Source organism: Falco biarmicus, chromosome 18, assembly GCF_023638135.1.
Source record: "Falco biarmicus isolate bFalBia1 chromosome 18, bFalBia1.pri, whole genome shotgun sequence".
Classification (NCBI taxonomy): Eukaryota; Metazoa; Chordata; class Aves; order Falconiformes; family Falconidae; genus Falco; species Falco biarmicus.
In genome coordinates, this window is record NC_079305.1 from 1,901,308 (window position 1) to 1,924,926 (window position 23,619).

General features: G+C 43.8%; 1 protein-coding gene across 1 annotated transcript in view; it reads right to left on the reverse strand.

Annotated features, from left to right (window-relative positions):
• Window positions 1-1,532: 1,532 nt before the first annotated feature.
• The window catches only part of LRRTM4 (leucine rich repeat transmembrane neuronal 4), a 223,863-nt gene continuing 201,776 nt past the window's right edge, over window positions 1,533-23,619 (reverse strand). Inside the window, 1 exon segment of the mRNA XM_056363129.1 lies at window positions 1,533-2,075. Coding sequence (XP_056219104.1) covers window positions 1,854-2,075 — 222 coding nt within the window. The 3' untranslated portion in view covers window positions 1,533-1,853.

Genomic DNA, 23,619 nt, shown 5'->3' on the forward strand with positions numbered 1-23,619 from the left:
GCCGTAAACTCATCGCCCAGCCTTTCACTCCATTTTCATTTCCTAACACTTAATTCTAAATACGTTACCTTTGATGCATCAAGTTGACTTTGTACGTCGGCGTTTCCCTGCAAGCTGCCTAGCGCCCTGAATGTGTGCATCCACAGACACTCCTCCTTTCAGAGAAAAAGACGTAAGTTTTTCAAGCGAGAAACACAGGAAACAATGTAATATCCTATACGCGACACAAGACGCGGCACTTCCAGAAATTCATTAAGCCCTTACCTTGTGGCCAAGTGTATTTCTCATAAAAACACCCAATATAAACCACTTGAAACAATCACAAAATTCACTATGTTCTAAACCCTGGTTTTGTACTATTCGCCCTCCAGTAAACAACATATACCTTGATGTTTTAATCGGGGTTTGTTTCGGAAAAACCTGCCTTCTGACAGAAGACACTAAAACCCCACCCTTAGTAAAAAACTTTTTTACTTTTTTTACTTTGCTTCTCCCCCTCTTCCCCTCCCCCAGGCCCGCATGGGTGTTCTGATCAATCCCCTCTTTTTCTTAGACAGGCCAAATAAATTGAGCTTCTTCAGACTCAGGTTTATTAAACCTCAAAACAATTCTTTGAGCTCCTTCTAAGAGGCGAGACAGAGGTGGAACAGGACAAGGCAGTGTTCCCTTTGTCCAGAGTCACCATGTCACATACCCACAGAAATCATTCAAACAGTAGCTTGGCTGTGGCGTCCCAACCACAAAATAATATGTTTATTTTTTTTTTTTTCCACCACTTTTTTTGTTGTCATTTTATTGATAAAAACTACACAAAAACTAACTGATCATAATAATTAATTAAAAAACCAAAAAACAATGTTACACATTCTCCTGTGTTTTAGAAATTGTGTCAGCCAGTGAGTTTCACCAAATACTCTTGCTTTAAAAGATTTTCCTTCTGATCCATTTCAAGCACATCACTTCCATTTTGGTTCCCAAACGTCCATTAATTTTGCTTAACAAGCACTGCTGGACTGTAAGTATGAGAGTCGATACTCCGCCGCATGTTTTCCCCTTATTTTAGAGCCCGAAAAGTAATTATAGTGTCAACAATGAAGCACAATGAAGATAGTAAAAATCAAAAGCACCCTCCATAGTGTACAGCCTGTGTCTTAAATGTACATGCACCCAAGTTTCTTTGTTTCTGCTGCATCAATTGCCAATGTCCTTTTGGTTCAACATAAGCTTTAATGCCCATGTCTGAAGTTTGAAATATTAGCGCTTGACCACTTTAAAAAAAACAAACAAACAAAAAAACCCCAACCAAAACCCAAACCCCCAAAAGAAAAAAAGAAAATATATATCTATCTTTCATTTCTTTAAAAAGAACAAAAATATTAAACAAATCTTTGAAGAGTAATAAACACTTAATAAGGAAACATGGCTGACCCACCCCACCCCAACCCCGGCCCTCCCCACCCTTTTTATTTTTACCTGTGGTTCTCCTTCCCTGGAACCGTGCAATGTAGAAAAATCAAATATACAAACAAAACTCTTAATCCATCCCTTTATGTAGCTAGAGTGAAATCTATTTTTTTTTTTTTAATAAGAACTTGACAATCTCTCTTTTAATATTTACATTGAGGAATTTGTTGGAAAGTTTAAAGCAAAGAAAATCCCGAAGTTCTCAGTGTGTACTGCAAGAGAGCATTTCCAGAGTCTGCGGAGTTTGCTTTATCCCCTTCCCTTTGTCTGTGTTGGAACATTTTGTAACTGGAATGGTAGATTTTAGTTTCTTGCCCTGGATTCTTCTGAGATGAAAGGTCCCTCAAAAGAGCTCCCCACTCCGCCCCCCGAAGCAGTCGTCTCCACCGTTAGTTTGGTATTCTCTCAATGTAAATGGCTGGAGCAGCCGAACGTGCGATTGTAGCTATGAAGCTGTGGTCTCGACTGAGTTCCAGGTTGCTCGTCTCAGCCTGCTCCCGGGACATGGCATCGTACCCCTTATTTACATGGAGAGGCTTATGAGCTTGGCAGTATCCGATCACCGGCTGGTCGTAACTGTAGTAGGGTAAAGTCTTCATGTGGTGAGGAACCTGCAACAGAGAAAGAGAGATCAAAAAAAAAAAAAGAGAAACATGTCAATAACGCGCTTCGTCGGGAGTTTGCACAGCATCTCTCGCCACGCAGCCTCCAGCCGGCGGGGTGCTCAGCACGCCCGCGCTCGTTGCACAGCTCTGGTGGCCAGGTAAACCTTCGGGGCTCCCACGGAGGCCCCTGCTGAACGCCCACCTACTCACGGCCTCATCCTGCCCCCTGCAGCGCGCCCAGCCGGAGCAGAGGGGCTGCGCTCCTGTTGGCGGCTGCGGGCAGCTTTCCAAAGCGCTCTGGCGTGCTGAGTTCTGACCTCTCTCGGATAACCCGGCTATGAAGGGTAAACTGGAAGCTGCTGGTAATACAAACCTTTAAAAAACTGGCTCTTCTTCCAGTTCTTTGAAAGGGGCTGAGCATTTCTACAGAACCCAGACCAGCCCAAGCATGTCAAAGGACTGGAAAAACCTGGCTGCCAGCATGCGTAGCTTTCGGCACAGCTGGAACATCTGTTTATTTCTCCTACGACAAAGCTGCTTGCCCAAGGTCATGATTTCCTGGGTTCTTTACCTTACAACCTCCCCAAGAAGAGCACCATCAAAGCGGCTCAGCTGATGCTCGCTGGAGGTGGGCACATCCACACCTTGTAAAAACGGTCCTGCACCTGAAAAGTCTGCAAGGTTTATCCTGAATCCCATCTCTCTTCTTCATGTAAATACTCAGCAACTGCCAGTCCCCCACCTTCTTTTTTTTTTTTTTCCCCTCCATAAACGTTCCATGCTTGCAAATGTTAATCCTACAACTAAATATGATTTATGGCACAACATCAGATACAAATCTTTGCAGATAATTTTATCATCTGCAAGAGATGAGCTGATCAAGTAGAAGGAAATATGCTCTCAGGGAGAAAAACCCCACACACTGCAGGAGATACAGGCAAGAGTTTATTTAACACTGCTAGAAAACCTGAGCTCATTATAGCCGGAGAGATCCTACACTAATTCAATCTTGTAACAAATGCCTTTTTATTTTCCATACCGAGCCTTCAGTGAAGACTACAGAGCTTTATTTATCACAAATTCATCACAAATTTCCATTGCATGGCACACTTCATCCAAAAAGGTATGAAAAAAGCAAAGGCATTAAGACTAATCACAAGTTTTGCAGGGTTAGATTTCCTCTTGCATTTGGATCTCCTCGGCAGCTAGATTCCTCCCCCTGCTCCTCTGCTTGCATGCTGGAGAGATCCCAAAACTCTTCCGCTAGATGGAACTCAGCTGAAAACGTCATTTTACGTGACGGTTGAATGGCAAGACTGCAGAAGACAAGCTGCTCGGTAGAATTTGATGGGACAACTGTGTTCACTTGTGGATCAAATTCAGCCACACTGCAAGAAACTCTAACTCCCTTTGGATACAGTAATATCTGCGCCAATTCCTATCAGGGCTGGAATTTGTCCTCAGCCTTTAAGGCAGCTCTTTATGATTCTATAAAAGCCAAGGACTGTTTGTGTTCTGGAGAGCTGAGAGATTGAGGTCCCGGCTTTACAGCAATAACACACAGTACATTAACCACCCGAGTCCTGTGTGCTGCACTGTCTGCTTGTTTTCTCCCCTTCTCCAAATAGGAGTCAAAAGGATGGGGACCTCAACAACATCCCGAAACGAGGCATTAACACGCTTCCTTTTCAACTGTTTCTCCATAGTTCTGTAGAATCTCTCGCTTGTTTTCACTTAAAAGTCAGGTTTGCCGATGCCTGAAATCATATTAGTAAGGGTCGCTCTGCCACGTGTGTGGAGGGAGGGCGGATATCAGTGTAAAAAATAAAATAAAATAAGTATATTGGGCAACGCAGGAGATTAAGGAGTTGCAGGTGAATTCATAGAAAGCATTTCTAGGATAATGAAGCCCAGCAATGGATTTGCACCTCCCTGTACTCAGTCCTGGCCCTCGTACTACTCTTCCTCTCCCGCTTTTGGGTGTTAGATCCCACTACGGGAATTAAAAAAAAAAAAAAAAAAAAAATCATGTCAAATGACTGTAGGAAGAATTACCCTTGAGTTACCTCCAGTACAGACTGCCTGAAGAAATGCCACCAGCTCCAAGTCAGTTCTCATGATGCCCCTAGAATCAAGGTAACAACCGTCTGAGCAATTCCAAGACAGAACCTTCCTGATCATACAGAAAGCCTCCAGAGGACTGTCCCCACAGACCCCAGTGGCCTTTACTTCCCTGAAAAACAACGCTGCATTGTCAGAAAGACACGTGGGATCAGTTTTTATTAACCGTGAAGCGACGGCACACGGAACACGGGCCCACAAAAGCTCCTGCAGGACACAGCCTTGGCTGCCGACGTGGAGGCACGACTGCACCACCGCTCACTCTGATGTGAGTAAGAGGGTGGAAAATACCGGTGACATCGCTCATTCTGAACAAAGCTGATACTGTTGTATTTTTTTCTCATTCAGAGATCAACAAAACATACTTAAGAACATCCAAGTTGTTGAAAACTAATTTTACAAGTCTTTTTGCTCCATGTTCTGATGTAACTTCTCTTCTGTTTCATTATTGCTATGGAACTAATGCCTGAGATACTGAGAGATGCGACCTTAGACAAGTCATTTTATGAGCTGGAAAATGAGAAGATTAAGTCCTGCCCCTGCTTGCCCTTGGAGACTAGAGCTCTTTGAGGCAAGGGCTGTTTGTGCAGGGACTAAAACAACATGCCTGTAACCTAAGCTGGGGCTTTTCAGCTGCTGTGGCTTCCATGAGACAAAAAAGCAGGTGACTAGAGTGAAAAATATCCAAACAGGTCACTAAATACCTGAGCAAACAAATACAGCCTCTAGGATTCTGTCATTTCTAGCCCAAGGCCTGATCCACGGAAGACCCATCTTTCACTAGCTAGGAAGAGGGAGTAAGGCTGAGAACTCACCTGCCAGCAAAGGCAGAGCCAAGAACGAAACCGGGTTCCTCTACCAGGGTGTCCTTCTTGTCTCCTCCGTGCCACTAACCACAGCCGTGTGTGCTACAAAATTCCTTACATTTAGTTTTGGAAGAAATTCAATTGTAAATGAAGATGAAGAGTTGCTCACATGGAAACACAAGAGACACAAACCCAAACTCTTTGCTTTCACATCATCTGCCATAACACCTGCCTCAGTTCTTGGCTTCGCGTGCTCCCTCACCGTTACGCGCCGCGACAGCACGGTCCGGTGCAGCGCGAGGAGCTCAGGGGTGGGACGCAGAGCACCAAGACGTTTAACAGCAGATGATGACTGTGCCTGTTCACAGCATTTTCTGAATAATTTCTGTGTTCATTTTTAAAAGCAACACTGCCCCGTCCTGACTTGGAGGTTTAGAACCGTACATCACCAAGAGAAGGATGCCCAGGGTCACTGATGCACGTGTGATGGATGTTTTGGGTTTAGCCCATGCACGGCACCAAGCAGGAGTGTCTTCTGCTCAGATGCCTTACATTAAGTGACCATGCTGTCTAACCACTGTTGCAAATAGTTGATCAAGTCAAGAATGAATCCGTGCTCTGAGGAAAGCCTTGACTCCGTAACACAACGAGTGTACCGCCTTACGAGCACTGTAAGGGTCCGGTGTGGGTTTTGGGCTAATGGGCTGGATTAATTAGTTAATGTTGATTTTTTAAGTCCACACCTCTGCAGATCTTCCCTCCAAATTTAATAAACATCGCATCTTAGCAGCCACACACTTCAAACCAAGGGTCCATTACAAGCAAAATGTACATAAATCCCCAGCTACAGAAGGAAGACAGAAGATGTAGCAGTGGAAATTTAAGAATGCAAATCTTCCTTTTCGCAGCTGAACTGACACTGGAGAGGGTAACAGCTCAGCAGCCTCACCACAGAACAACTCCCTTCAAACAAGCCGGACTAACTTGAGTTTACCTGAAATTCAGTGAAATTCCGACCTGCATTAAAAAGGTATTTCTCAGCATTCCCTGTCCACTTTTCCTCTGACATTCAGCAGTGACGTTCAGTTAAACACCCAGTTTTTTGTCAGCAGCTTTACTTACTCATGTCAGAAGTATTGGCAGGTAAATTACCTACCTTATTCTATACATTTCTGATTATTATTACACAATAAAGTTCTATTTAAAAAAATTCAGTGATAGGAATTCAGCTCAGACTTCTGCTCCTCATAGATGCAGCCATTAAACCCTAGATTTTTAGCAAAACATCGATAAAAATCCTTATTATGGAACTTGGAAAGTACATTATTGAGGGTGTAACCTTACCATACAGCCACTGAATCTAGTGAGCTTTAAAGAATATTGGATTAGGGCCGAAATGAATTTCAGGTGACCTTATTTTGAAAAGACTTTTCTCTCTCTGCAGCCTCTCATGCCATGTTAAACGCTTGCACATGCTCTTCATTCCCTAGCGCTGCCTCCTAACGGGACGCTTCAGACAACCTGAAATTCAGCCCTGAGATGAGCTCTGAGGTATGACACCTCTCCGTCAGGTAATTCCAAGAGAGTTTAAGAGAACGCCAAGTTTATACAGGCTGCAGCTCCTGCCCCAGTGTTTCCTTCTGCGCTTGGAGCAGCAAGCGGCGCAGTGAAGGCGAGCTGGGCATCAGACAGAGATTAACTCTCTGTCTCGTTCAGAATCACTTGCAGCTCACCAAGATCTAATCACTACCAGTTCCAGGTTGAAATAATGTCCTGGTAAACTGTTAAATCAAATTTTGGAAACACCGGTTTTCAGAACAGATCTATTTCGTGTTGGAAATGTGACGAGTTTTTTCTTTATGCTCAATTTTGAAGAAAGATCTCCCACCATTCTTTATCCTGCAGAGAAGGAAATTCTTTCCTGAGAAAAGCGAACGGCCATGGATGTCTCGGTGTCTCCACCCGAAATCTCAACAAGCAGACAGAAATGTAATAAATACAAGGACTGACCGACAATCCCACACGTTTTCTGGGGGGAAGTCCGCGGTGGGATGGAGCGCATTTTATTTTTTCCCCTGAAAGGGGAACGGTATGAAGGGCACAAACTGTCACAGGATTCTCAGACAAGTAACTGCTTTGGCAAGAACCTAAAACCTGGAGCCTGGCAATAGAAGTGACGTACTGTCAGAGAAGCAGGCTGTTTCAGCTGTCTCAGCCCGGGTACCTTGGCTTTACACATTCCCTGTTTAGACACGGCAGTTTATGTGTCTTCAGTTCTGTGCTTCTGTTTTTAAAGAGAGGGAACACTCTGTAAAACCACAGGCAGGCTCCATTCATCCTGACGGGAAATGTGACAGGACAACCACCGCTGTCTTGCAGCAGGCAAGTTCGCCTAAAATCCAAAAATGAAGCCTCGGCATTCTCGGGCAGGGGAACGCTATCTAGTTTCACATTTGCTGGTACTCCCTAATTCAGGTAAACTGATTTATGTGTAAGTACTTGCCTAGTTAATGATTACATGATTAAGTTACACGCAACTTTAGGAGTTGTCCACATGTAGTGGAAACTCAGAGTTACAGAATATGGAAGCTATGTTTTCTCATTAGTGCTAATATTTAGTCTCAGAACACCATGACTTCATTGCTGAATTAGCATCATAGCAGTTGATAAATCAAATTCAGGGTTCATTTTAAACCCTATCATAATTTAGAGTAAAAATAAGCAAGATATACTATCATAGCTTTACGATTAGTGAAGCACACAGCTTCACCTTAGAGATAGATTGATTAGGCCCATTAGGCAGATATAGCTGGTATAAACAATTTCAGTGGATTTCATGCTGCTGAAAAATCACAGTTAATAACCCTGGAACATCCCTTTGGAGTCAGCTCAGAAAAACATTCCTAGTCAGGAAAATGCAGAGACGCTTCCTATTGAACCCATTAAAAGGGACAAATGCAGATGCTGAAGTTAGTTCTGAAATAGGAACAGGTTTTCTTCTGTCTCCTATTGGAAAAGACACAAAAGTGCCGGGGTGTTTTTTAAAATTGGCCTTTTGTTCTGAAATTCATGGTTTCCTAAGGTAATTCTCATATTTGGGGAAACAAATGTATCTTATTTATTAAAGAAAAATCAGAACTCGATGTCTGAGTGCTCTGTCATGAGGCGGTATGAGGTTTTTGTGAGTCCTGCTTGTACCGAGGTTGCCTGTGTGACATCTGAGCACTTCAGGAAAACTGTCAACTTGATGTTTATGTGAAGGTCTTAAAACTCTTTAATTAGCCCAGGTTTTCCAAGAGTTATAGATCCCACTGGCAACTTTGCCTGAGGTTGGTATGCCTACATCAGGCATGAAGTGATGAGCAAGAGTCTTTCGGTAGCTCGAATCGTAAGTGCAATTCCCACAATCCGTGTCCTGCAGTTTCATATTCCAGTTTCTTCCCACTCCAGACAAAAACCACTTCTTTGCCTCCTCTATTTATTTCCTACCAAACCAGATTAATGGTTTATGCAGCTTCCCCAGGAGATGAGAAAGACAAGAAGGAAGCCTCAGCCTGTAGGTAAGGGTCCCACGCTGTATGATCCCACTGCCCTGAAATCATTAGTATCACAACAAGAACTTCCAACTCTGTACCTACTAGTTTTCTCCGAAAAAAAAAGTGTTAAACATCTGCAGAGGGTTGACGTTCCCCAGGGATGTCTAGTATTGCCAGTTCATGATCTCCTGCACGCCTGTACACACACACACACACACAAACTGCACCTATGCCTCAAGTCAAAGTGCCATACAAAGCAAGAGTGTCTTCTAAATAAAGCACATCTCCTTTGAGTCACTTCCCTGCAGTCTTTTTTCCCTTGTCTTACGCTTATGCCCACCGTAACAGTCCTACAAACCCATCTTCTGAGCATCCTGCATCCTTTTAGACCTGGATCCCATCAGTCCAGCTGGAATTGTGGTGACTGCAGCATCCTGCCAGCCACTGAACTGCAGCTGCTGAACATGCTTTGGACCAAGCCGGACCGTGCGCTCAGCAGACCGCAGCTTCCTACTCCAAACAAGCAGTGAGCGGCCAGGACTGCTCCCACGACCAGATCCGAGGATTAAATCAAGGTCTTTAAAACCAAGCCTGAAATCTTTTGAAGGATGCAGGGGCTGGGCGCAGGACGGCTTCTTCAACATGCGGAACTGAAGTCTCCTCTTCATCAAAAATTAACCGGGAGATAAAGTGTTGTGGTTGGCAGGTCTCAGACCACGTCCTAGTAAAAAAAGCTGGTATCAGTGGAAATTTGGAGCCTAAATACTACAACTGACAGGTGGGTCATTAATCTTACTCAATTCTTGTATTTCTGGCTGGGAAAATGGGATCCCAAAATTGACACCGACTATCAGCAGAGAAGTCTTAGTATGAAAAATGCAGAGAAACAACAGACAGGAGACACGGAGCAGAAAATAGTGCAGCCATCAGTTACTTCTGCATGTCCTATTAAAGGCCTATTTATAGTTCATAAAAAGTTAACTGATAATTAAGAACTACAGGAATTAAACAAACATCATTGTATTAGATGGGATTATCAGCATATCACCCTAATGAATTGTATGTCATATTAATAAGCAACTATTACATAGTCTCATATATGGGACTATATAATACTCCACAAAACTGATTGATTTCATATAAAACAAAGTTAATTAAAATAGATCTATTAATTTCTTATGTGGCATTAAAATATTCAACAACTCTTTAAACCATCTATAAACTACACAGGGTATAAAGACAGAATTTTATGATTTATCCAATCGCCCTTGCAGAGTGTATGTCACGTTTCAAAGTCCTATATAACCTCACCCTGTCAGTTCCACTCGCACTGTGAATTGGATTTCAAATCTCCCTTCCCTTCCCTACAGATAACCTCTTCATCCTTCTATCCAACCACGCAGACGCCTTTCCCTTTAAAACCGAACCTCTCGGTGGACTGTTTAACTAAGTGTGCTTTTCTAGAAATCAGGAGAAAAATCATGCCCACCCCACTGCTCCCTCTATGGGCCGATTTGATCTTTCAATCAGTAAATGAAAAGGTTTCCCTAAAGGAAACTCCCAGAAAGAAGAGAGTCTTCTAAGCCTTGTTATTGTTCCTTGGGCAAAATATTTCTTTTAAATTGCTTTATCTGTTTTTTATGGAGTATCTGGCTCCTGACAAAAAGGCCCACTGATGAAAAACTTAAAGTGAGATTCACAGGAACCTTCGATTTTCCGCCGCAGAGGGCCAATAAAATAAACAAACTATCTAGATATTCTAATTGGAAAGCCATTAATATTGCTTTCAGTGCTATTAGGATAATTTCCTATAGAATTCAATAGGAAGAGAAGCCTGGTGGTTCAAGAAAGCTTTTACATTGCTTAGGGACAGAAGAGCAGTACTTCAAAGGCGTGCACTACGTTGTGGTCGTTACGTATCCAGATGCAAACGAATCCCTTTGGGTGCCTCTCTGTATTTTTGGGTGTCTCCCAGTATCTTTGGGTGTCTACGTAGACATACCTTCAAAAATGTAGTCCCACTTAAGGCAACTCACCTTCCATTTACCGACTTGAAAAAGCTATATTCTCACCAGGAACGGCTGCTCTCTGTGCATTGCATTCAGAGCTGCAAAGCGCGGATCATTTGTACTTTATCTGTCGGGACAAGTCAGAGGTCCACCTAGCCAAGTCTCCGAGGGATCAAGAAGAAAGAGCAAAGCACAGGTCAACAATCCGGTAATAACTTCCACGGAGCATTCTCCTGACCTCCAACACTCCCAGCTTCAGTTAGCTTTCCGAACCGCCGGCGTTTCGGGCCTGAAACGCTACGGAGCTGGACCTTCCAATTTATTTAGGAGCCTGAAGCATCCTCACAGGCCCTCAGTCCAGTGTGGCATTTGGGAAACAAGAGCTCATTGCATCTGTCAAAAAAGAGTTACGACAATAAGGGAAAAGGTAGAGTTGTTCTTCCACTCAGTGATCATAAAGATGGCAACCTGCTCCATCCATTACTCAAAATAAATAAGTACAGTATTTAACATGAACATCTGATAATGTTGCTGCCACAGTGACAAATGAAGGCAGTGGAGAATGAGTGAAATAAGTCTTTGTCTCATATTAAAACACTGCCTTTTCATTAGATCTGCCTAGAATTTATAGCGTGCAAAAGAGCTATCCAGAAATTGATGGCGTCTTTAAAGATTTTTAAATACTATTTAAAGTTGCAGACGGATTCTGTACATCAAGAGACCAAAAATTTACTTCCTAAAGCTGGAGGAACGTGACTCAAATTGCACAGTATTTTGTCCTTAAGATGTAAGTAGGTATAAACAAGGCAACACGATGGCTTATGATTAAAACCACACTTGTGCTGGCAGGAAAGGGTACTGGCTGCCTTATCGGACTGATAAAAGAAATGCAAGTTTTTCCTTCTATGTTATCGAGTTATGCTATAGCCAAAAGGTTTTGGCTGGACTCAGAGGACAGCCTCAACCCATTTCTGATTAAAAAAATGCTTAGAGCCACATTTATGATTGGCGTTATTTCAATTTAATATGGCAATATTAAATATACAGAGAGTATCCAGCCCCTGCATCCCTGACAAGCGACAGCACGACAGGGGCCTTCTCCTCTGTCATCATTTAAAATCCAATGCTCAACATTATGGCGTTGACCTAACAGAGCAGATAATTTGATTAATTTTCAGTCATCTCAAGGCAATTTGAAGGGATTCTTCTTTACAGAAAAGGGGTGCCAAAGAAAAGAATAACTGGCAGAAAAAAAATAGAAAATACGTGCTCGTGCTACTGTTGCTTCAGCTAATCTGAGGATCAGATGGTCTACAACAGACCATCAACATCCAGAGCTGTTGATGAGGAACATCTTAAACTAGAAGAACAGAAGCAAGCAAAGCATCATGACTGTAAACTGAGCATGAGCTCAAGGAATTACTCATTTCTTCTGAGAAAACAGGGACAGAAATTCACTCCGGTGGGAGAGAAGAAAGAAACCGCTGGCACTACAGACCTTCTCGGACACGTGAGGGAGCTCCTATTATACTGAATGTCTCAGCAGGATTCTGTTCGTGTGAAATTACAAGATTTTAATTGCCTCCACTGTCTCCTAGCAGAGGAATCAGCGTGTACGGTGGCACAAACATACTGGCAAGAACATTAATCCAGTAGCAGAAGGGACAGCTTCTTCTGCTGATGTGCGTATGTCACTTCCATTAGCACTGATGGGAGCAGCGCGCCTACGCCGAGAGGAAACCGCAACCCCCCCAGTTTCCAAAAGGTACTGATACATGACTCATATTGGGGTGAGGATTTATATAACCACCATCTTCGCTGAAAGGTTAAGGAACAGCCTCTGCATCTTGCAGCACCATAAGTTAAGGTAGAGTGGTGCAGAGCTGGGGGGAAATGACTGGTTTAGGTTGAGGGAGAGAAAATAATTTAGGGATGAAGACGAAGAATTGGCAGGAGGGTGCCTAGCTGTGGGTGACATGCTGCTGGGTGCAGGAGGACCTGCTGTCAGGGCTCCTCGAAGGCAGTGGCTTCAAATCAGCAGAGGGTGGAGCGTGCCCTTGACCCTGGGGGACAGCCTGGCTTAGAAGAGACGGGGAATAAACCCACGGCTCTTTCCTCAGCTCCTCTGCCAAACCCGCTGAACACGCAAACCGTGGTGGGAGGGCAAGCTCAATGCCTTAACTGGCGTGCTAAGAGGTGATGCTGTTCAGCCCACCAGCTCCAAGGAAAATCTACCTACCTGAACCTCAGAGGCTACCCGCCTGCCTGGCTGAACATATTTTACTAGTAAATATAGCCACGTAGTCTGCCCCCCCATCTATGTCAAAACAAGACACTACACAGTAATATGAGGACTTTAACGCTCATAAAAAGCCTTGAGACTCCTGGATATGAATTGCTACAACTCACTGTATTCCTAAAGCCTCTCTTTGCCGTGACAGGGCAAGCATATTCTGCCGCTGCTCATCTACCAGCGTCTGACATGCAAAGGAGGGATGCAACAGCAGCATCGTTACCGCTTTCTGAACAGACTCTTGAAATGGCAAACGGGAAGAACAGAAAAGGCAGGGCAGGGACTTGCACAGTACACGCTGTTAGAAAATTAATAACAATCATGGGTTCATGCTTCAGTCACGTTCTATAGAATCTTTGTATATCAGAGATCAAGCAAGCAGAAAATTAATGCAAGACTGTCCAGTATTGCAGGCAAGGGCACCGCACAATGATAGCATTATTTTTTAATTCTCTACAGAAAACAAATGACTTTTTCATTCCTCTGGGCAAGTTTTATAATATGCAGGGAAATCATCAGTAAAGAGATACTCAGAGTCCTTGAGAAAACTGGATGGGACAGAAAATATTCTTGGCTTAGCAATCTCTGCTGCTTCAAAACCAAGCTGATCAATTCAATTATTCCATGAAAGCAAAAACAATGGAACTAATTACTGAGCAACAGTAGTTTAGTGACACTTCTAAAGCAAAAAGGAATGTCTGTGTGACATCAAAAAACCCCAACCCAACCCAAACAAGCCACATGCCAAATCCTCAAAACAGTTAGTGTAGAAAATGCAAGGGGAGTGCAGCAACTACAGAGAAAAAAAACCTGAAACACCAGAAACTAAGCTTTAGTGGTCATCCCGCTGAGAACTGGCACGGAAATGACATGGTTGAGAGGGTTAAGAAGCAGAGGAAGGGACAGATGCTCCAAGCTCTCTCTCCTCCGTGGAGATGGCAATCAGCAAGTCGTCTTAATTTGGTCCCATTTCTAAGCACGGGCAGAGAGCCGCTGCGGCCACAGGTTCAGGATGGCACAGCTTCGGGACCGCTCTGCGTCAGGATCGCCACTCTCCCCTCTCCAACAGCTGTCAGCTGGCAAGAGCCGAAGCTGTAATTACTGGCGAACAGATCGTGAGGCGTAAATCTGACCGAAGCCTGAGAGCAGCTCTGAAAAACAAGCGTTCAGCCACATCCCCACCAAGAGAAATCGAGCCTTGCCTCTCCAGCCGAGCGCTGGTGAATCCAGCCAGGAGAGGGCTGCAGAGCACACGGGCTGCGCTGCTCGCTGCACTGTACAGCCTGGCATTTCTGGAAAAGCCAAACAAAGCAGCCTCATCCCTATTCTGACGCAACGAACATTAATAAGCAGAAATAGTTGTTGCCCACTTGGCCCGTTTCTGCGCTTGAGCACAGCAGTAGCAACGCAGTGTAAATGAAAAGAACCAGGTTCAAAGAGTCTTGCTGGAAAATAAAGTCTGCCCCGTGAGCTAGATCTTAAAAACCAAAGGAGCAGCTGTTAGAAATATCTGCAGCTCACATCAACAAGAGACAGCATGCTTGAACAATCCCTCAACCAGCCAAGGGTTTCCAGGCACTCCGATATTTTTTTCAACTTGTTCTGTTCGGGAAAGGTAACACCAGTCTGTCAGAAGAGATCAGCAAGAGGTTAGTAATTCAACTTTTCCAGAGCGCAGCATTGCTTTGGTGCGTTACTGGTGTGGTAGAACATGGGGCTGTAACCGTCAGCAGCCTTCTGCATGGGACCTTTCCCTTTGCTGGGTCCATACCAGTTGCAGCCACCTGGAACAAACACCCAATGCCCAGTTCATCCGTTGGGTCCAGGCTGTATTGTGACCTGATCCCTAACTACGCAAGGGTGAAACAGACTGGGGGAAGAAATACAGAGAGATAAATCAGCCTCTTCATCATTCCAAAATCTGTTGTTTATTTGCAGTGCCTAGAGGCCCCGACAAAAGCTGGAACTGCATGGTGGTAACCAACGCTCGTGCGTTTAGTAAGAGTCCTTGCCCTGAAGAGCTTGTACTCCAGACAGGCATGACAGATGAAGGGTGGGAGAAAGGAAAATAGCAAACAAGAAAAAGAACTCTTAAACTGATGCACAGATTGAGGGACAGATTTTTCTACGAGCTAAATACATGAATACAGATCTTTTATCCCTAAATGACTTCCCTCGTCATGTCGCCACTGTGCCTGTGTATATATTTGTAAGCGATGCAGCCCAGTATGAGCAAATCTGCAGAGCACAAGAGTTGGTGTTGAGTACACAGTGTCCACAACACAGACATTTCAGAGGATTTACATCTAACCAGCTCCAGTCTGGTCCCATAAACTCTCAGAGCAGATCCAGTTTAGCTTCACGTCAAAAGGATTCAGTCTCTCTTCTCTCTGACTGCTCTGGGATGTTAACCGAAACACATTGAGAGAGGACGATCTCGAGACCCATACCAAAAAAGAGATTCTGATCTGAACTAAAGCATCGATGTAAATACATCCTTGGGGGCCAGGGAAGTGATCCAGCTCTCCAGTGTCCCAAGACAGCACAACAGAATTCAAACCTCCCAGTTTAAAGGTGTGTTTGACTTTGACACCATAGTTTTAGATGACGCTACGAACCTCCATGCAAAGGGTTTGCCTGCTGCTACGTTTAAGAGCCCTCTTTACTTTTGTGCAGTTAATCCAAGATCAACAAAGCCTTTACAGAACTGAGCACTTGCAAAGGTGGATGCTTAAGCAGGTCATGCTGGGCTTCCTTCCAGAGGCAGCACACGGCGAGCTCACCGCATCCCAGCACACAAGAACAGCTCTTTGGCAGAACCCGTCTTGAATTGGGAGTTGCAGCCCAAAACACTGGTCGGGTGCTGAAGATAAACACTGTGCAACTCAGAGCCCTGCACGCATCTCTGGCGGTGCACGGTGGCTGCCATTGCCCTGAGGGCTGGTCAGACCCCTCCGTTCCTTTCCTGGCTCTTCACTCCAAACTAAAAAGAGAACAAAGGTGACATTGTGGCTCCAGGCCACAGCCTGTGTGCTTCTCTGGTGAAGAGACAGAAAGAGGAAGGCTGGAAAAAGTGATCCCACAGTAACTGCAGCAGGAAACAGAAGACTGTGGAAAAGACATTGGATTTCTCTTGCACTGAGATCTCTCTCTCGTGAGCAGAGAGCACATGTGAGAACACGCTCTGCATCGAGGGTTTCACTGCCATCAGTGAGCAGCGTGAAAATGTCCAATCAGCAGAAGGGGTCAGATCAAATGTTACTGCCCACAGGGTCTCTGGAAAGGAAATAAAATCAAAATATCTTCAAGAATGTTTTCATTCTCATCAGGGTGACTGGACAGGCTTCCTTAAACACAGAGCGCACTGTTTAAAGATACACGCTCTTTGGTCTGTCCCAAAATGTGCGTGGAGGCAAATGAGGGAGAGCAATAGGTGTATGAAGATGAATGTGGAACGGAAGAAAGGCAATTTATCTCAATGATCTGAACTCTGTAAAAAAAAGAGTAGAAAGCACTAGCTGTTCCTCCATATCCTTTAAGGCTACACGTTACGGTGTTTTTCTATCACTAACAGATTCACGAGATTATCGGGTATTTCAGGAGCCAAATGGTCACCCAGCCTCTTCACACTGGTGGAATGGTTTATGTTTGGCAATCAGAAGTAATTCAGACTTGCACGATACAAGATTTACTCCATGTGTATCTTCCACAAAGTAAACCCAGGACAATACTACTACTAAACCATGATTCACAGCACGGGCACTGCAGTCCCATCAGTGTTGACCCACCTAGGGCTTCGCAGAGTTTTTACACAGAGTGTGTTTCCAGGCTGCAACATTCGTAAGTCAAATCATGGTACCAGGGAGAACAAACATCAGTTGTTTGCCCTTGTACTGCACCTCTCATCCAAGGGCTCTGCAACCGTTACTCAGGTAAGTCCTGCGATGCTGCTTATGAGCAAATATTACCCTCACTTTATAGATAAATAAACAGAGGTCAAAGAACTCCCCCCCGAGGCAATCCAGAGACCGTAGGCAATACCTACATCGAAGGGTGTAACAGACTGATATCACTATTCCTACCGAAAAGACAAGGGAACAGACAAGAGTTGAAGCTGTTAGTCCTACACCAGGTAACTGGCTCCGGATGTTTGGTCTCTAAGGTAACTACTCCACCCGAGAGTTGGCTCCCAATTTAAGAACTAGTATCAGGTCTATCTAGAAACAACCGTAACAACTTGCTGGCCTTAATGCACCCCGTGCTTGCTTACTGCTACATTCTTCCAATAAAGCAAGTGACGGGTTTTCTACATTCATTAACTCTTTCGACGGAGTTTCTGGTCATTGTTTTTTACTGTTTTCTGGTGCTGTTTGTCTCACTTCTGCAAGCATGTTCCTTCCAGCCTCTTTCTGCCCTGGTGCATCTTGCCCGTGGCCTTCACTGAGAAAGGAAGGTTCCTGACGGTGTGACCTGTACGACCCACGCCGTGATGAGCTCTGACTCTTGGCAGCTCCGGCTGTTTGCTCAGCTCTCTGTGCCGGTTGTCAGGACTCAGCAGCAGGAGAATCGGTCTTGCTGCACATCCAGCGTATTTGATATAGATGTTACAACATTCCTGAATAATTATTTCATATATTTAATATTTGAGTATTTCCCTAATCCATGAGCTGTCGACTGGACTTTTTGGCTAGGGCTAATGCTAATTAAATACTTAGATACATGGCTCTGTTGTGTGATACGGCCCCAATGCAGTCAATCGTAAGGACCACACTGACAAAAGTCTTTGCGGGGCACATTAAAAGGGGCTTTAGAAGTCTCAGCATCTTAAAACCTGGCCCCAGCATTGCAGATCAAGAGCCATTAAATCAATTAGAGATGGTCTTCCAATTCAGGAAAGCGAAACTATCATACTGTTTCTGCAGCCCAATACAGACAGGCTTTTATTTCATCTCCATCAAATCCAACTGGTTTCATCCTTTATCAAATCAACAGGACTTTCCTGTAAGGCACTGTAAGTGTTCTGGTGATTGACTCTTCCTTAACTACAGCCACACACAGTGCTTAGCAGAGCGGGGCTGTGATCCCAGTATGGCTTACGGCATCTGCCATAATTCACTAATGATCACAATACTTAACAGAAGGGACACAAACAATGGGGTCCTTGGGAAAAAAAATGAGTCCTTTGCGTGCCACCTCAGTTTAAATAACAAATACAGCCTTTTCTTTGGCCTGTGTGTTCTTCCACTCACATAAACAAAGCCAGGGGAAGGTTACCTAAATATCCATTAGCTCCCCAGTAATTGCTTTTTTTCCCCTCCCTATTCTTTACCCTGAAATAAAGTACATGGACTTGCATCAAAACACAAAAGCAATCAGAAAGACCAACACCTACAGCGATTATAACCAGCTATTCACTGCCTCAACACAATACTCACTGCTCCAAGGAAGAACCTCAGAGCCCCCATCTCCTTGTTATAAACAAGCTATCGAGGTAAGGCAAGGTACGGTGAATGATAGTAGTGCAAAGTACCGGTTGCCAGCCGGACAATGGTTGACATGGTTACCCTTTTCCTTTTTGTGCTACGGATATGTAGTAAGTTCAGCTTCAAAACCTTACTACAATATAACACAATGCAATGCAGCCTCTTCCCATTACCATGGAAGAAAAGAATGTGCCATTGACAGACTTCGGTGCCCTTTTAAAGCAGAACAGCTCTGACATCAAAGCTCCCAGCACTCCTCTGCAATAGTTATTCACTGTGTCTTTGTGGTCAGGAACTAAAACATTTTTATGAAGTTCTAAGGGGAAAAAATTATCTCCTGAAAATGAGTCTCTTGTAGTAAGTGCTGCAAATAATGAACAGCTGCACTGTTTCCTTTGGACGGTGAAACGAAGGAAATGCAGCCTTAATGTGCCTTTCAAGCAGGAATGGGTCAGTCTCCAAGATGTTTATTGGGCCTAATGGAAACATTCAGTTGTCAAAGGAAACATTAAAAAAAAATTGTCAGAGTTAGGTAGGATGCATTATTTAAACACATATTTATCTATCAGAAAGAAAACAGCTGCACATTAGAGGGGAGTGTGATCAACCATGGCTCGATTGTAGCCTCAACCATATGGTTTTTGTCTGACAAATCAGGGGACTACCTTCTCCCCTCCCTCCCCTTTCCCTTTTGCAAGTGGGGGCTAGGTATCACAATACGAAAGGAAAATAATAAAGTACATATATCCTCACAAAATGCCCTTTCATTGAGGGCTCTGCTGCCACTCGTTGACATAAATGACAGCTCGCTCAGCGTACCTGATGCAGTCTGGATTTGTACACTAGCGGCATGGTGACAGCTCCTGCACTCAGACTCGGCTCAAAGGCTGACAGTCGGTCCCTTCAATCCCGTTATCCTTCAATCTACTTGTAGAGGGAGTGGTCTTCATCCTTTTCCTTCGATACCAAGCTGGTAGATATTTCATTCCAAAACCCTTGGTTTCCAGGTCATTTCTACAGCCTTCTGTAACAGCACGCCACACCTGGCCTGCTCTACAAATATTAATGCTCCACTACTTTTTTTTTTTTTTTTTCTATATATGTCACCCATGATAGTCTGGGGGTAAAAAACCCACTCAAATCATACTGCAACCTAAGCCTACTACTTTTTTTTTTTTTTCCCAGAATCAAATATTAATAATTTATGTTCCCTTGGTGATATATACAGTTGCTAGAACTGTACGAATTTGGGGGATAAAAGTTTACAACACAACAAAATAATAAACATTAGAAGCTGACACAAATTTAGGATGGAAGAGAACCAAATGATCTGCATGCATAAAACACTTGACTGCTCTTCCAAGCACTCCCAGCCAAACTCTTATTAGTGCAGACTAAATACTACACAAACGTGCTACCACAAAAGTGCAACAGGTAGAAACTAAAGACAAATGTACGGCAAAGCCTGTTTGGTTCGGTTTTGGCTGAAGACCGAAGGAGGGAAGGGAAAGTTAATCATTAACCACCACTTATTCCTGTACATCCATGCCATTGCCCAGCTTCTCGGAGTCGTGGTTGCTTTGGTATGAAACACTGTTTTGATCAAGCTCAAAAAGATGCCAGATCTGGTGCCCGTAGCACGGAGGCTGCCACACCGGCGCTCTGATCCTAGCCTGAGACTTTGAGGAGCTTGGGTAATACAAAACAATTAATTCTGGTCCTGTTGACGACTAATAGGACCTTTGCGATCGATGTGGCTGGCTGCAGGATGCCCTCTCAGGCAAGAAGGAGGAACAAATTACTTTCCCCTTTCCTTTTTACAGAAATCAGACCTTTCAAGTAGTGGTAAACACAATTATCAAGCCACAGTATCCTTTCTGTTCTGACAAGTTGTACTTTACCTGACCCAGAGGTGAGGCAAGGTCCTCATTCTGCAACCCTGCAACCTTCATGCTTTCCTGAACGTGAATATCCATTTGACAAGCAACCTTAATGATGGGACACAACAGAAACTTCTCCCCTCCTGTGCACACGCTCTCAGAAGCAAGCATTAATTGTAAATGCATTTTGTATAAAAACAAATGGCTGCAAAACACATTCAGGGGAAACCTTGTCCCATTCAACGTACACTGTGAAAACAAACTGCTGCAAATCCCTATCCCTGACCCTCCCTTTGTATCTGTGTTTACCCAAGACTGAGAGTGTAGATATGCTAATTTCATTAGCACAGTTACAGAATCATTATTCTGTTGTCTAGAAAACTAACTCCACAGCAATTTTAGCCTGTGCTGGATTATTCTGACTAAATAAACCTCTAGCTCAATCTAAACTGTACACAGAGTCCCTAGCAAGATTATGACTCTATTTTCTTAAACCCTACAGAAAACATGCTTCTGTCCATGAAATGCTGACTAAAAAGATACGGTAAGATCCTGGTGGTTTTTAGAGACCAGTGAACTGAGACACTACGACAGCAAGGACCTTCTTTTACAGAACTGTAACTAGTTCAAATTTATTTTCAAACATTTCGGCTCAACTTGGTTTAGATTTTACAGGACTTTTTAATTGATTTGGGTAAAATTATGTTACCCCTTCCAGTACTGTGAGAAGCAATGTGTAAATCCTCCCCTGGCCACTGCTGCAATAGCATTTTATAACGCTACAGATTTCATCCCACCTCCCCCTCAGTCATTTCTCTTCCCAGGTGTGGGATGTTGTTCATTTACCATCTCCTTCTATGTAAGCCTTTTCATCTCTCTCTCACCTTCCTCTGCTTTTTTTCCTCTCTGTTTTCCAGTTCTACTAAATTTCCTTCGAGATGTGGTGACCAGAACTTCAGGAAACACGCACATACAGTCAGTAAGATGGAACAGTGATGTTTCCGGGTTTATTCTCAACTTCTTTCCTAAACATTTCAAACCGTTTAGTTGCTCTTCTAATCACCACTGAACTGTTTTCAGAGAACTGTGATTCCAACATCTCCTTGAGTGGCAAATCTGACTTCTATGTAGTTTTTAAGAGCACTGTTAAAAACAGGAAAAGAACTTGTACGTGCTACTTTTATTATTCAGTGACCGATATAAGCGACAGACACCCCATGTTGTTAGCTCAGCAATTTCGTATTACAACAGTCCTCAGAAGTCTTGGCTGAACACCATCTAGTCCAAGTAATTTGTTTATTTTTTATATATACATATAAAAATACTGATGCACCAGCCCCCAGTGCAGCACAACTCCGGGTTGATCCCGCATCAACAGTTTCCCAGTTCCTCCAGGGGCTCAGGATTCTGGCCGGCCATTTCCATCAAACATCATTACTAACTTCCGGCTTGGACTGGATACAGCAATTCATTTACACATCTCCCATCCTACTTGAAGTTAGATAATTTATCTTTAAATAAAGGGAAGTAGCATCACTGAAGTAAACGGAGAATCACTTCTTGCCACACACAGACCTATTTCCACACATACAATTAAACGTGTGTTCAGCAATTAACACAAAACAAGCTTTGACAGTACGATCTTTTGTGGCACTGAAAAACTGTTTACAGAATCCAAGCCATGTAAAAGCGACAACTTCTTGGCACAGTGTAACCAAGGGTGTTTGTGCCCCGAACACCCAGCCTACCGGGACACGGGAAGCGAGGGCTTCTGGCACTCCAGGTCCCACCAGCAGGAATTCTCTCCGCTCACTGTCACAAGAAAGCTAAGGCTACCGGTCACTCCACTTCTTACAGCTGTTGAAAGATGGGGAGGGAAGTCTCTGTTCTTAAAAATCACTTATGTCACAGAACCACAGGCTGGGGAAGGGGCCTCTGGGGACCACCCAGCCCCCCCTCAGGCAGGATCTCCTCCAGCGGGTGGCACAGAGCCGCGTCCAGGTGCATTGGGATGTCTCCAGAGACCCCACCGCCTCTCTGGGCAGCCTCCTCCCGTGCTGGGCCACCCTCACCGTAAAGAAGTTCTTCCTCATATTCAGATGGAATTTAACCTGAAACTGCTGGTTATTTGTTCCCCTTAAGGAAAACGCATTATTTTATATCTTTTCTTTTTTACTTTTTTTTTTCCAAAGGTGAATATTTTTTTTATTTCCCCTGCCCTGCTTCTGTATTTTCAAACCATACAGAAGGCTTAGAAAGCTTACACCTATTTTGAAATTACTACCTTTTTAATTTAGCAGCTCAGTGGAAAGCAGTAATAAATTCCAGGAGGCTTTGTAATGCGTTTTTCGTGGGTTTTTTTGTTTGTTTGTTTTTGTTTTGGTTTTTTTTGTTTTGGTGGGGGTTTTTTTGTTTGTTTTTTGTTTTGTTTTGTTTGTTGTTTGTTTTTAAACTAATTTATCTGTATAAAACCTCAGTTTTGTATCACAGAACTTTCAAGACACATGGGTTTCAGGGAGATCAGAGAGCGCAAAAGTATCTTCTGCCTTCACAGGTTTGGGTCCCTTGTACAAAATCCTTCCAGTTCCAACTTTTTTGAACTTATTGTTTCAAGGAGAAAAATGCTTTACAGGCTTGCAGCAGACTTTGCTGCTGATAGATGATATTGGCTAAAGCACTGTCAAGAAACAACACAGGGGTTGCCTGCTATTTCAGGCGCTGTTTTCAGAGGCTGGTTGGTTTTTCTTTTACTGAACATATATAAAATCACAGGTAAAGCATGGAGGACCAAGGTATTTAGCTGCCTAGAGACGGCACCTGATTCATCTAGTGACTTTCAGAACTGTTTTCAGAGAGAAAACTGCTGAAAATTCACGAAGTTGGGCCTAGCCTTCTGAAACACTTCTGTAAATCCCACAAATCACTTTTCTAATACCTTTAAGCTACCCGAAGGCCTTTGGAAGTCTGGCTCCAACACTACACATGCTTCAAGAGGGGAGGCAGTTCAGATCAGCTTTTTAAAACCTACTAGAAATGAGAATCTGCCCTGCTGTCCTTCAAATCTGTACATGAGTCCACTGCAGGAGGACAGGAGGAGGAGCTGGACTGCCTCTAGATGAGCAAGACATCTCCAGTGCATCTGATAAAACCAGTGGAGAAACCAAAGTCTTCTTCACCAAGGCTTCTTCACGAGAAGGGACACACAGACAACCACCGAGCACAAAGGCCGTAACACCAGTAAGGTGAAGCTTGCTTTTGTAGACATAAACTCCATGATTGCAACTGCACGCCAAACCCTGCTCAAACATCAGTATGAAATTAACTGCAACTCCGCTCTTTCCCTAGAGGTGTCTGCTTAACAGGAATTTCTTTGAACATGAAGCATCTTTAATGATTCTATCAAATCCATGTTAACAGCTCGG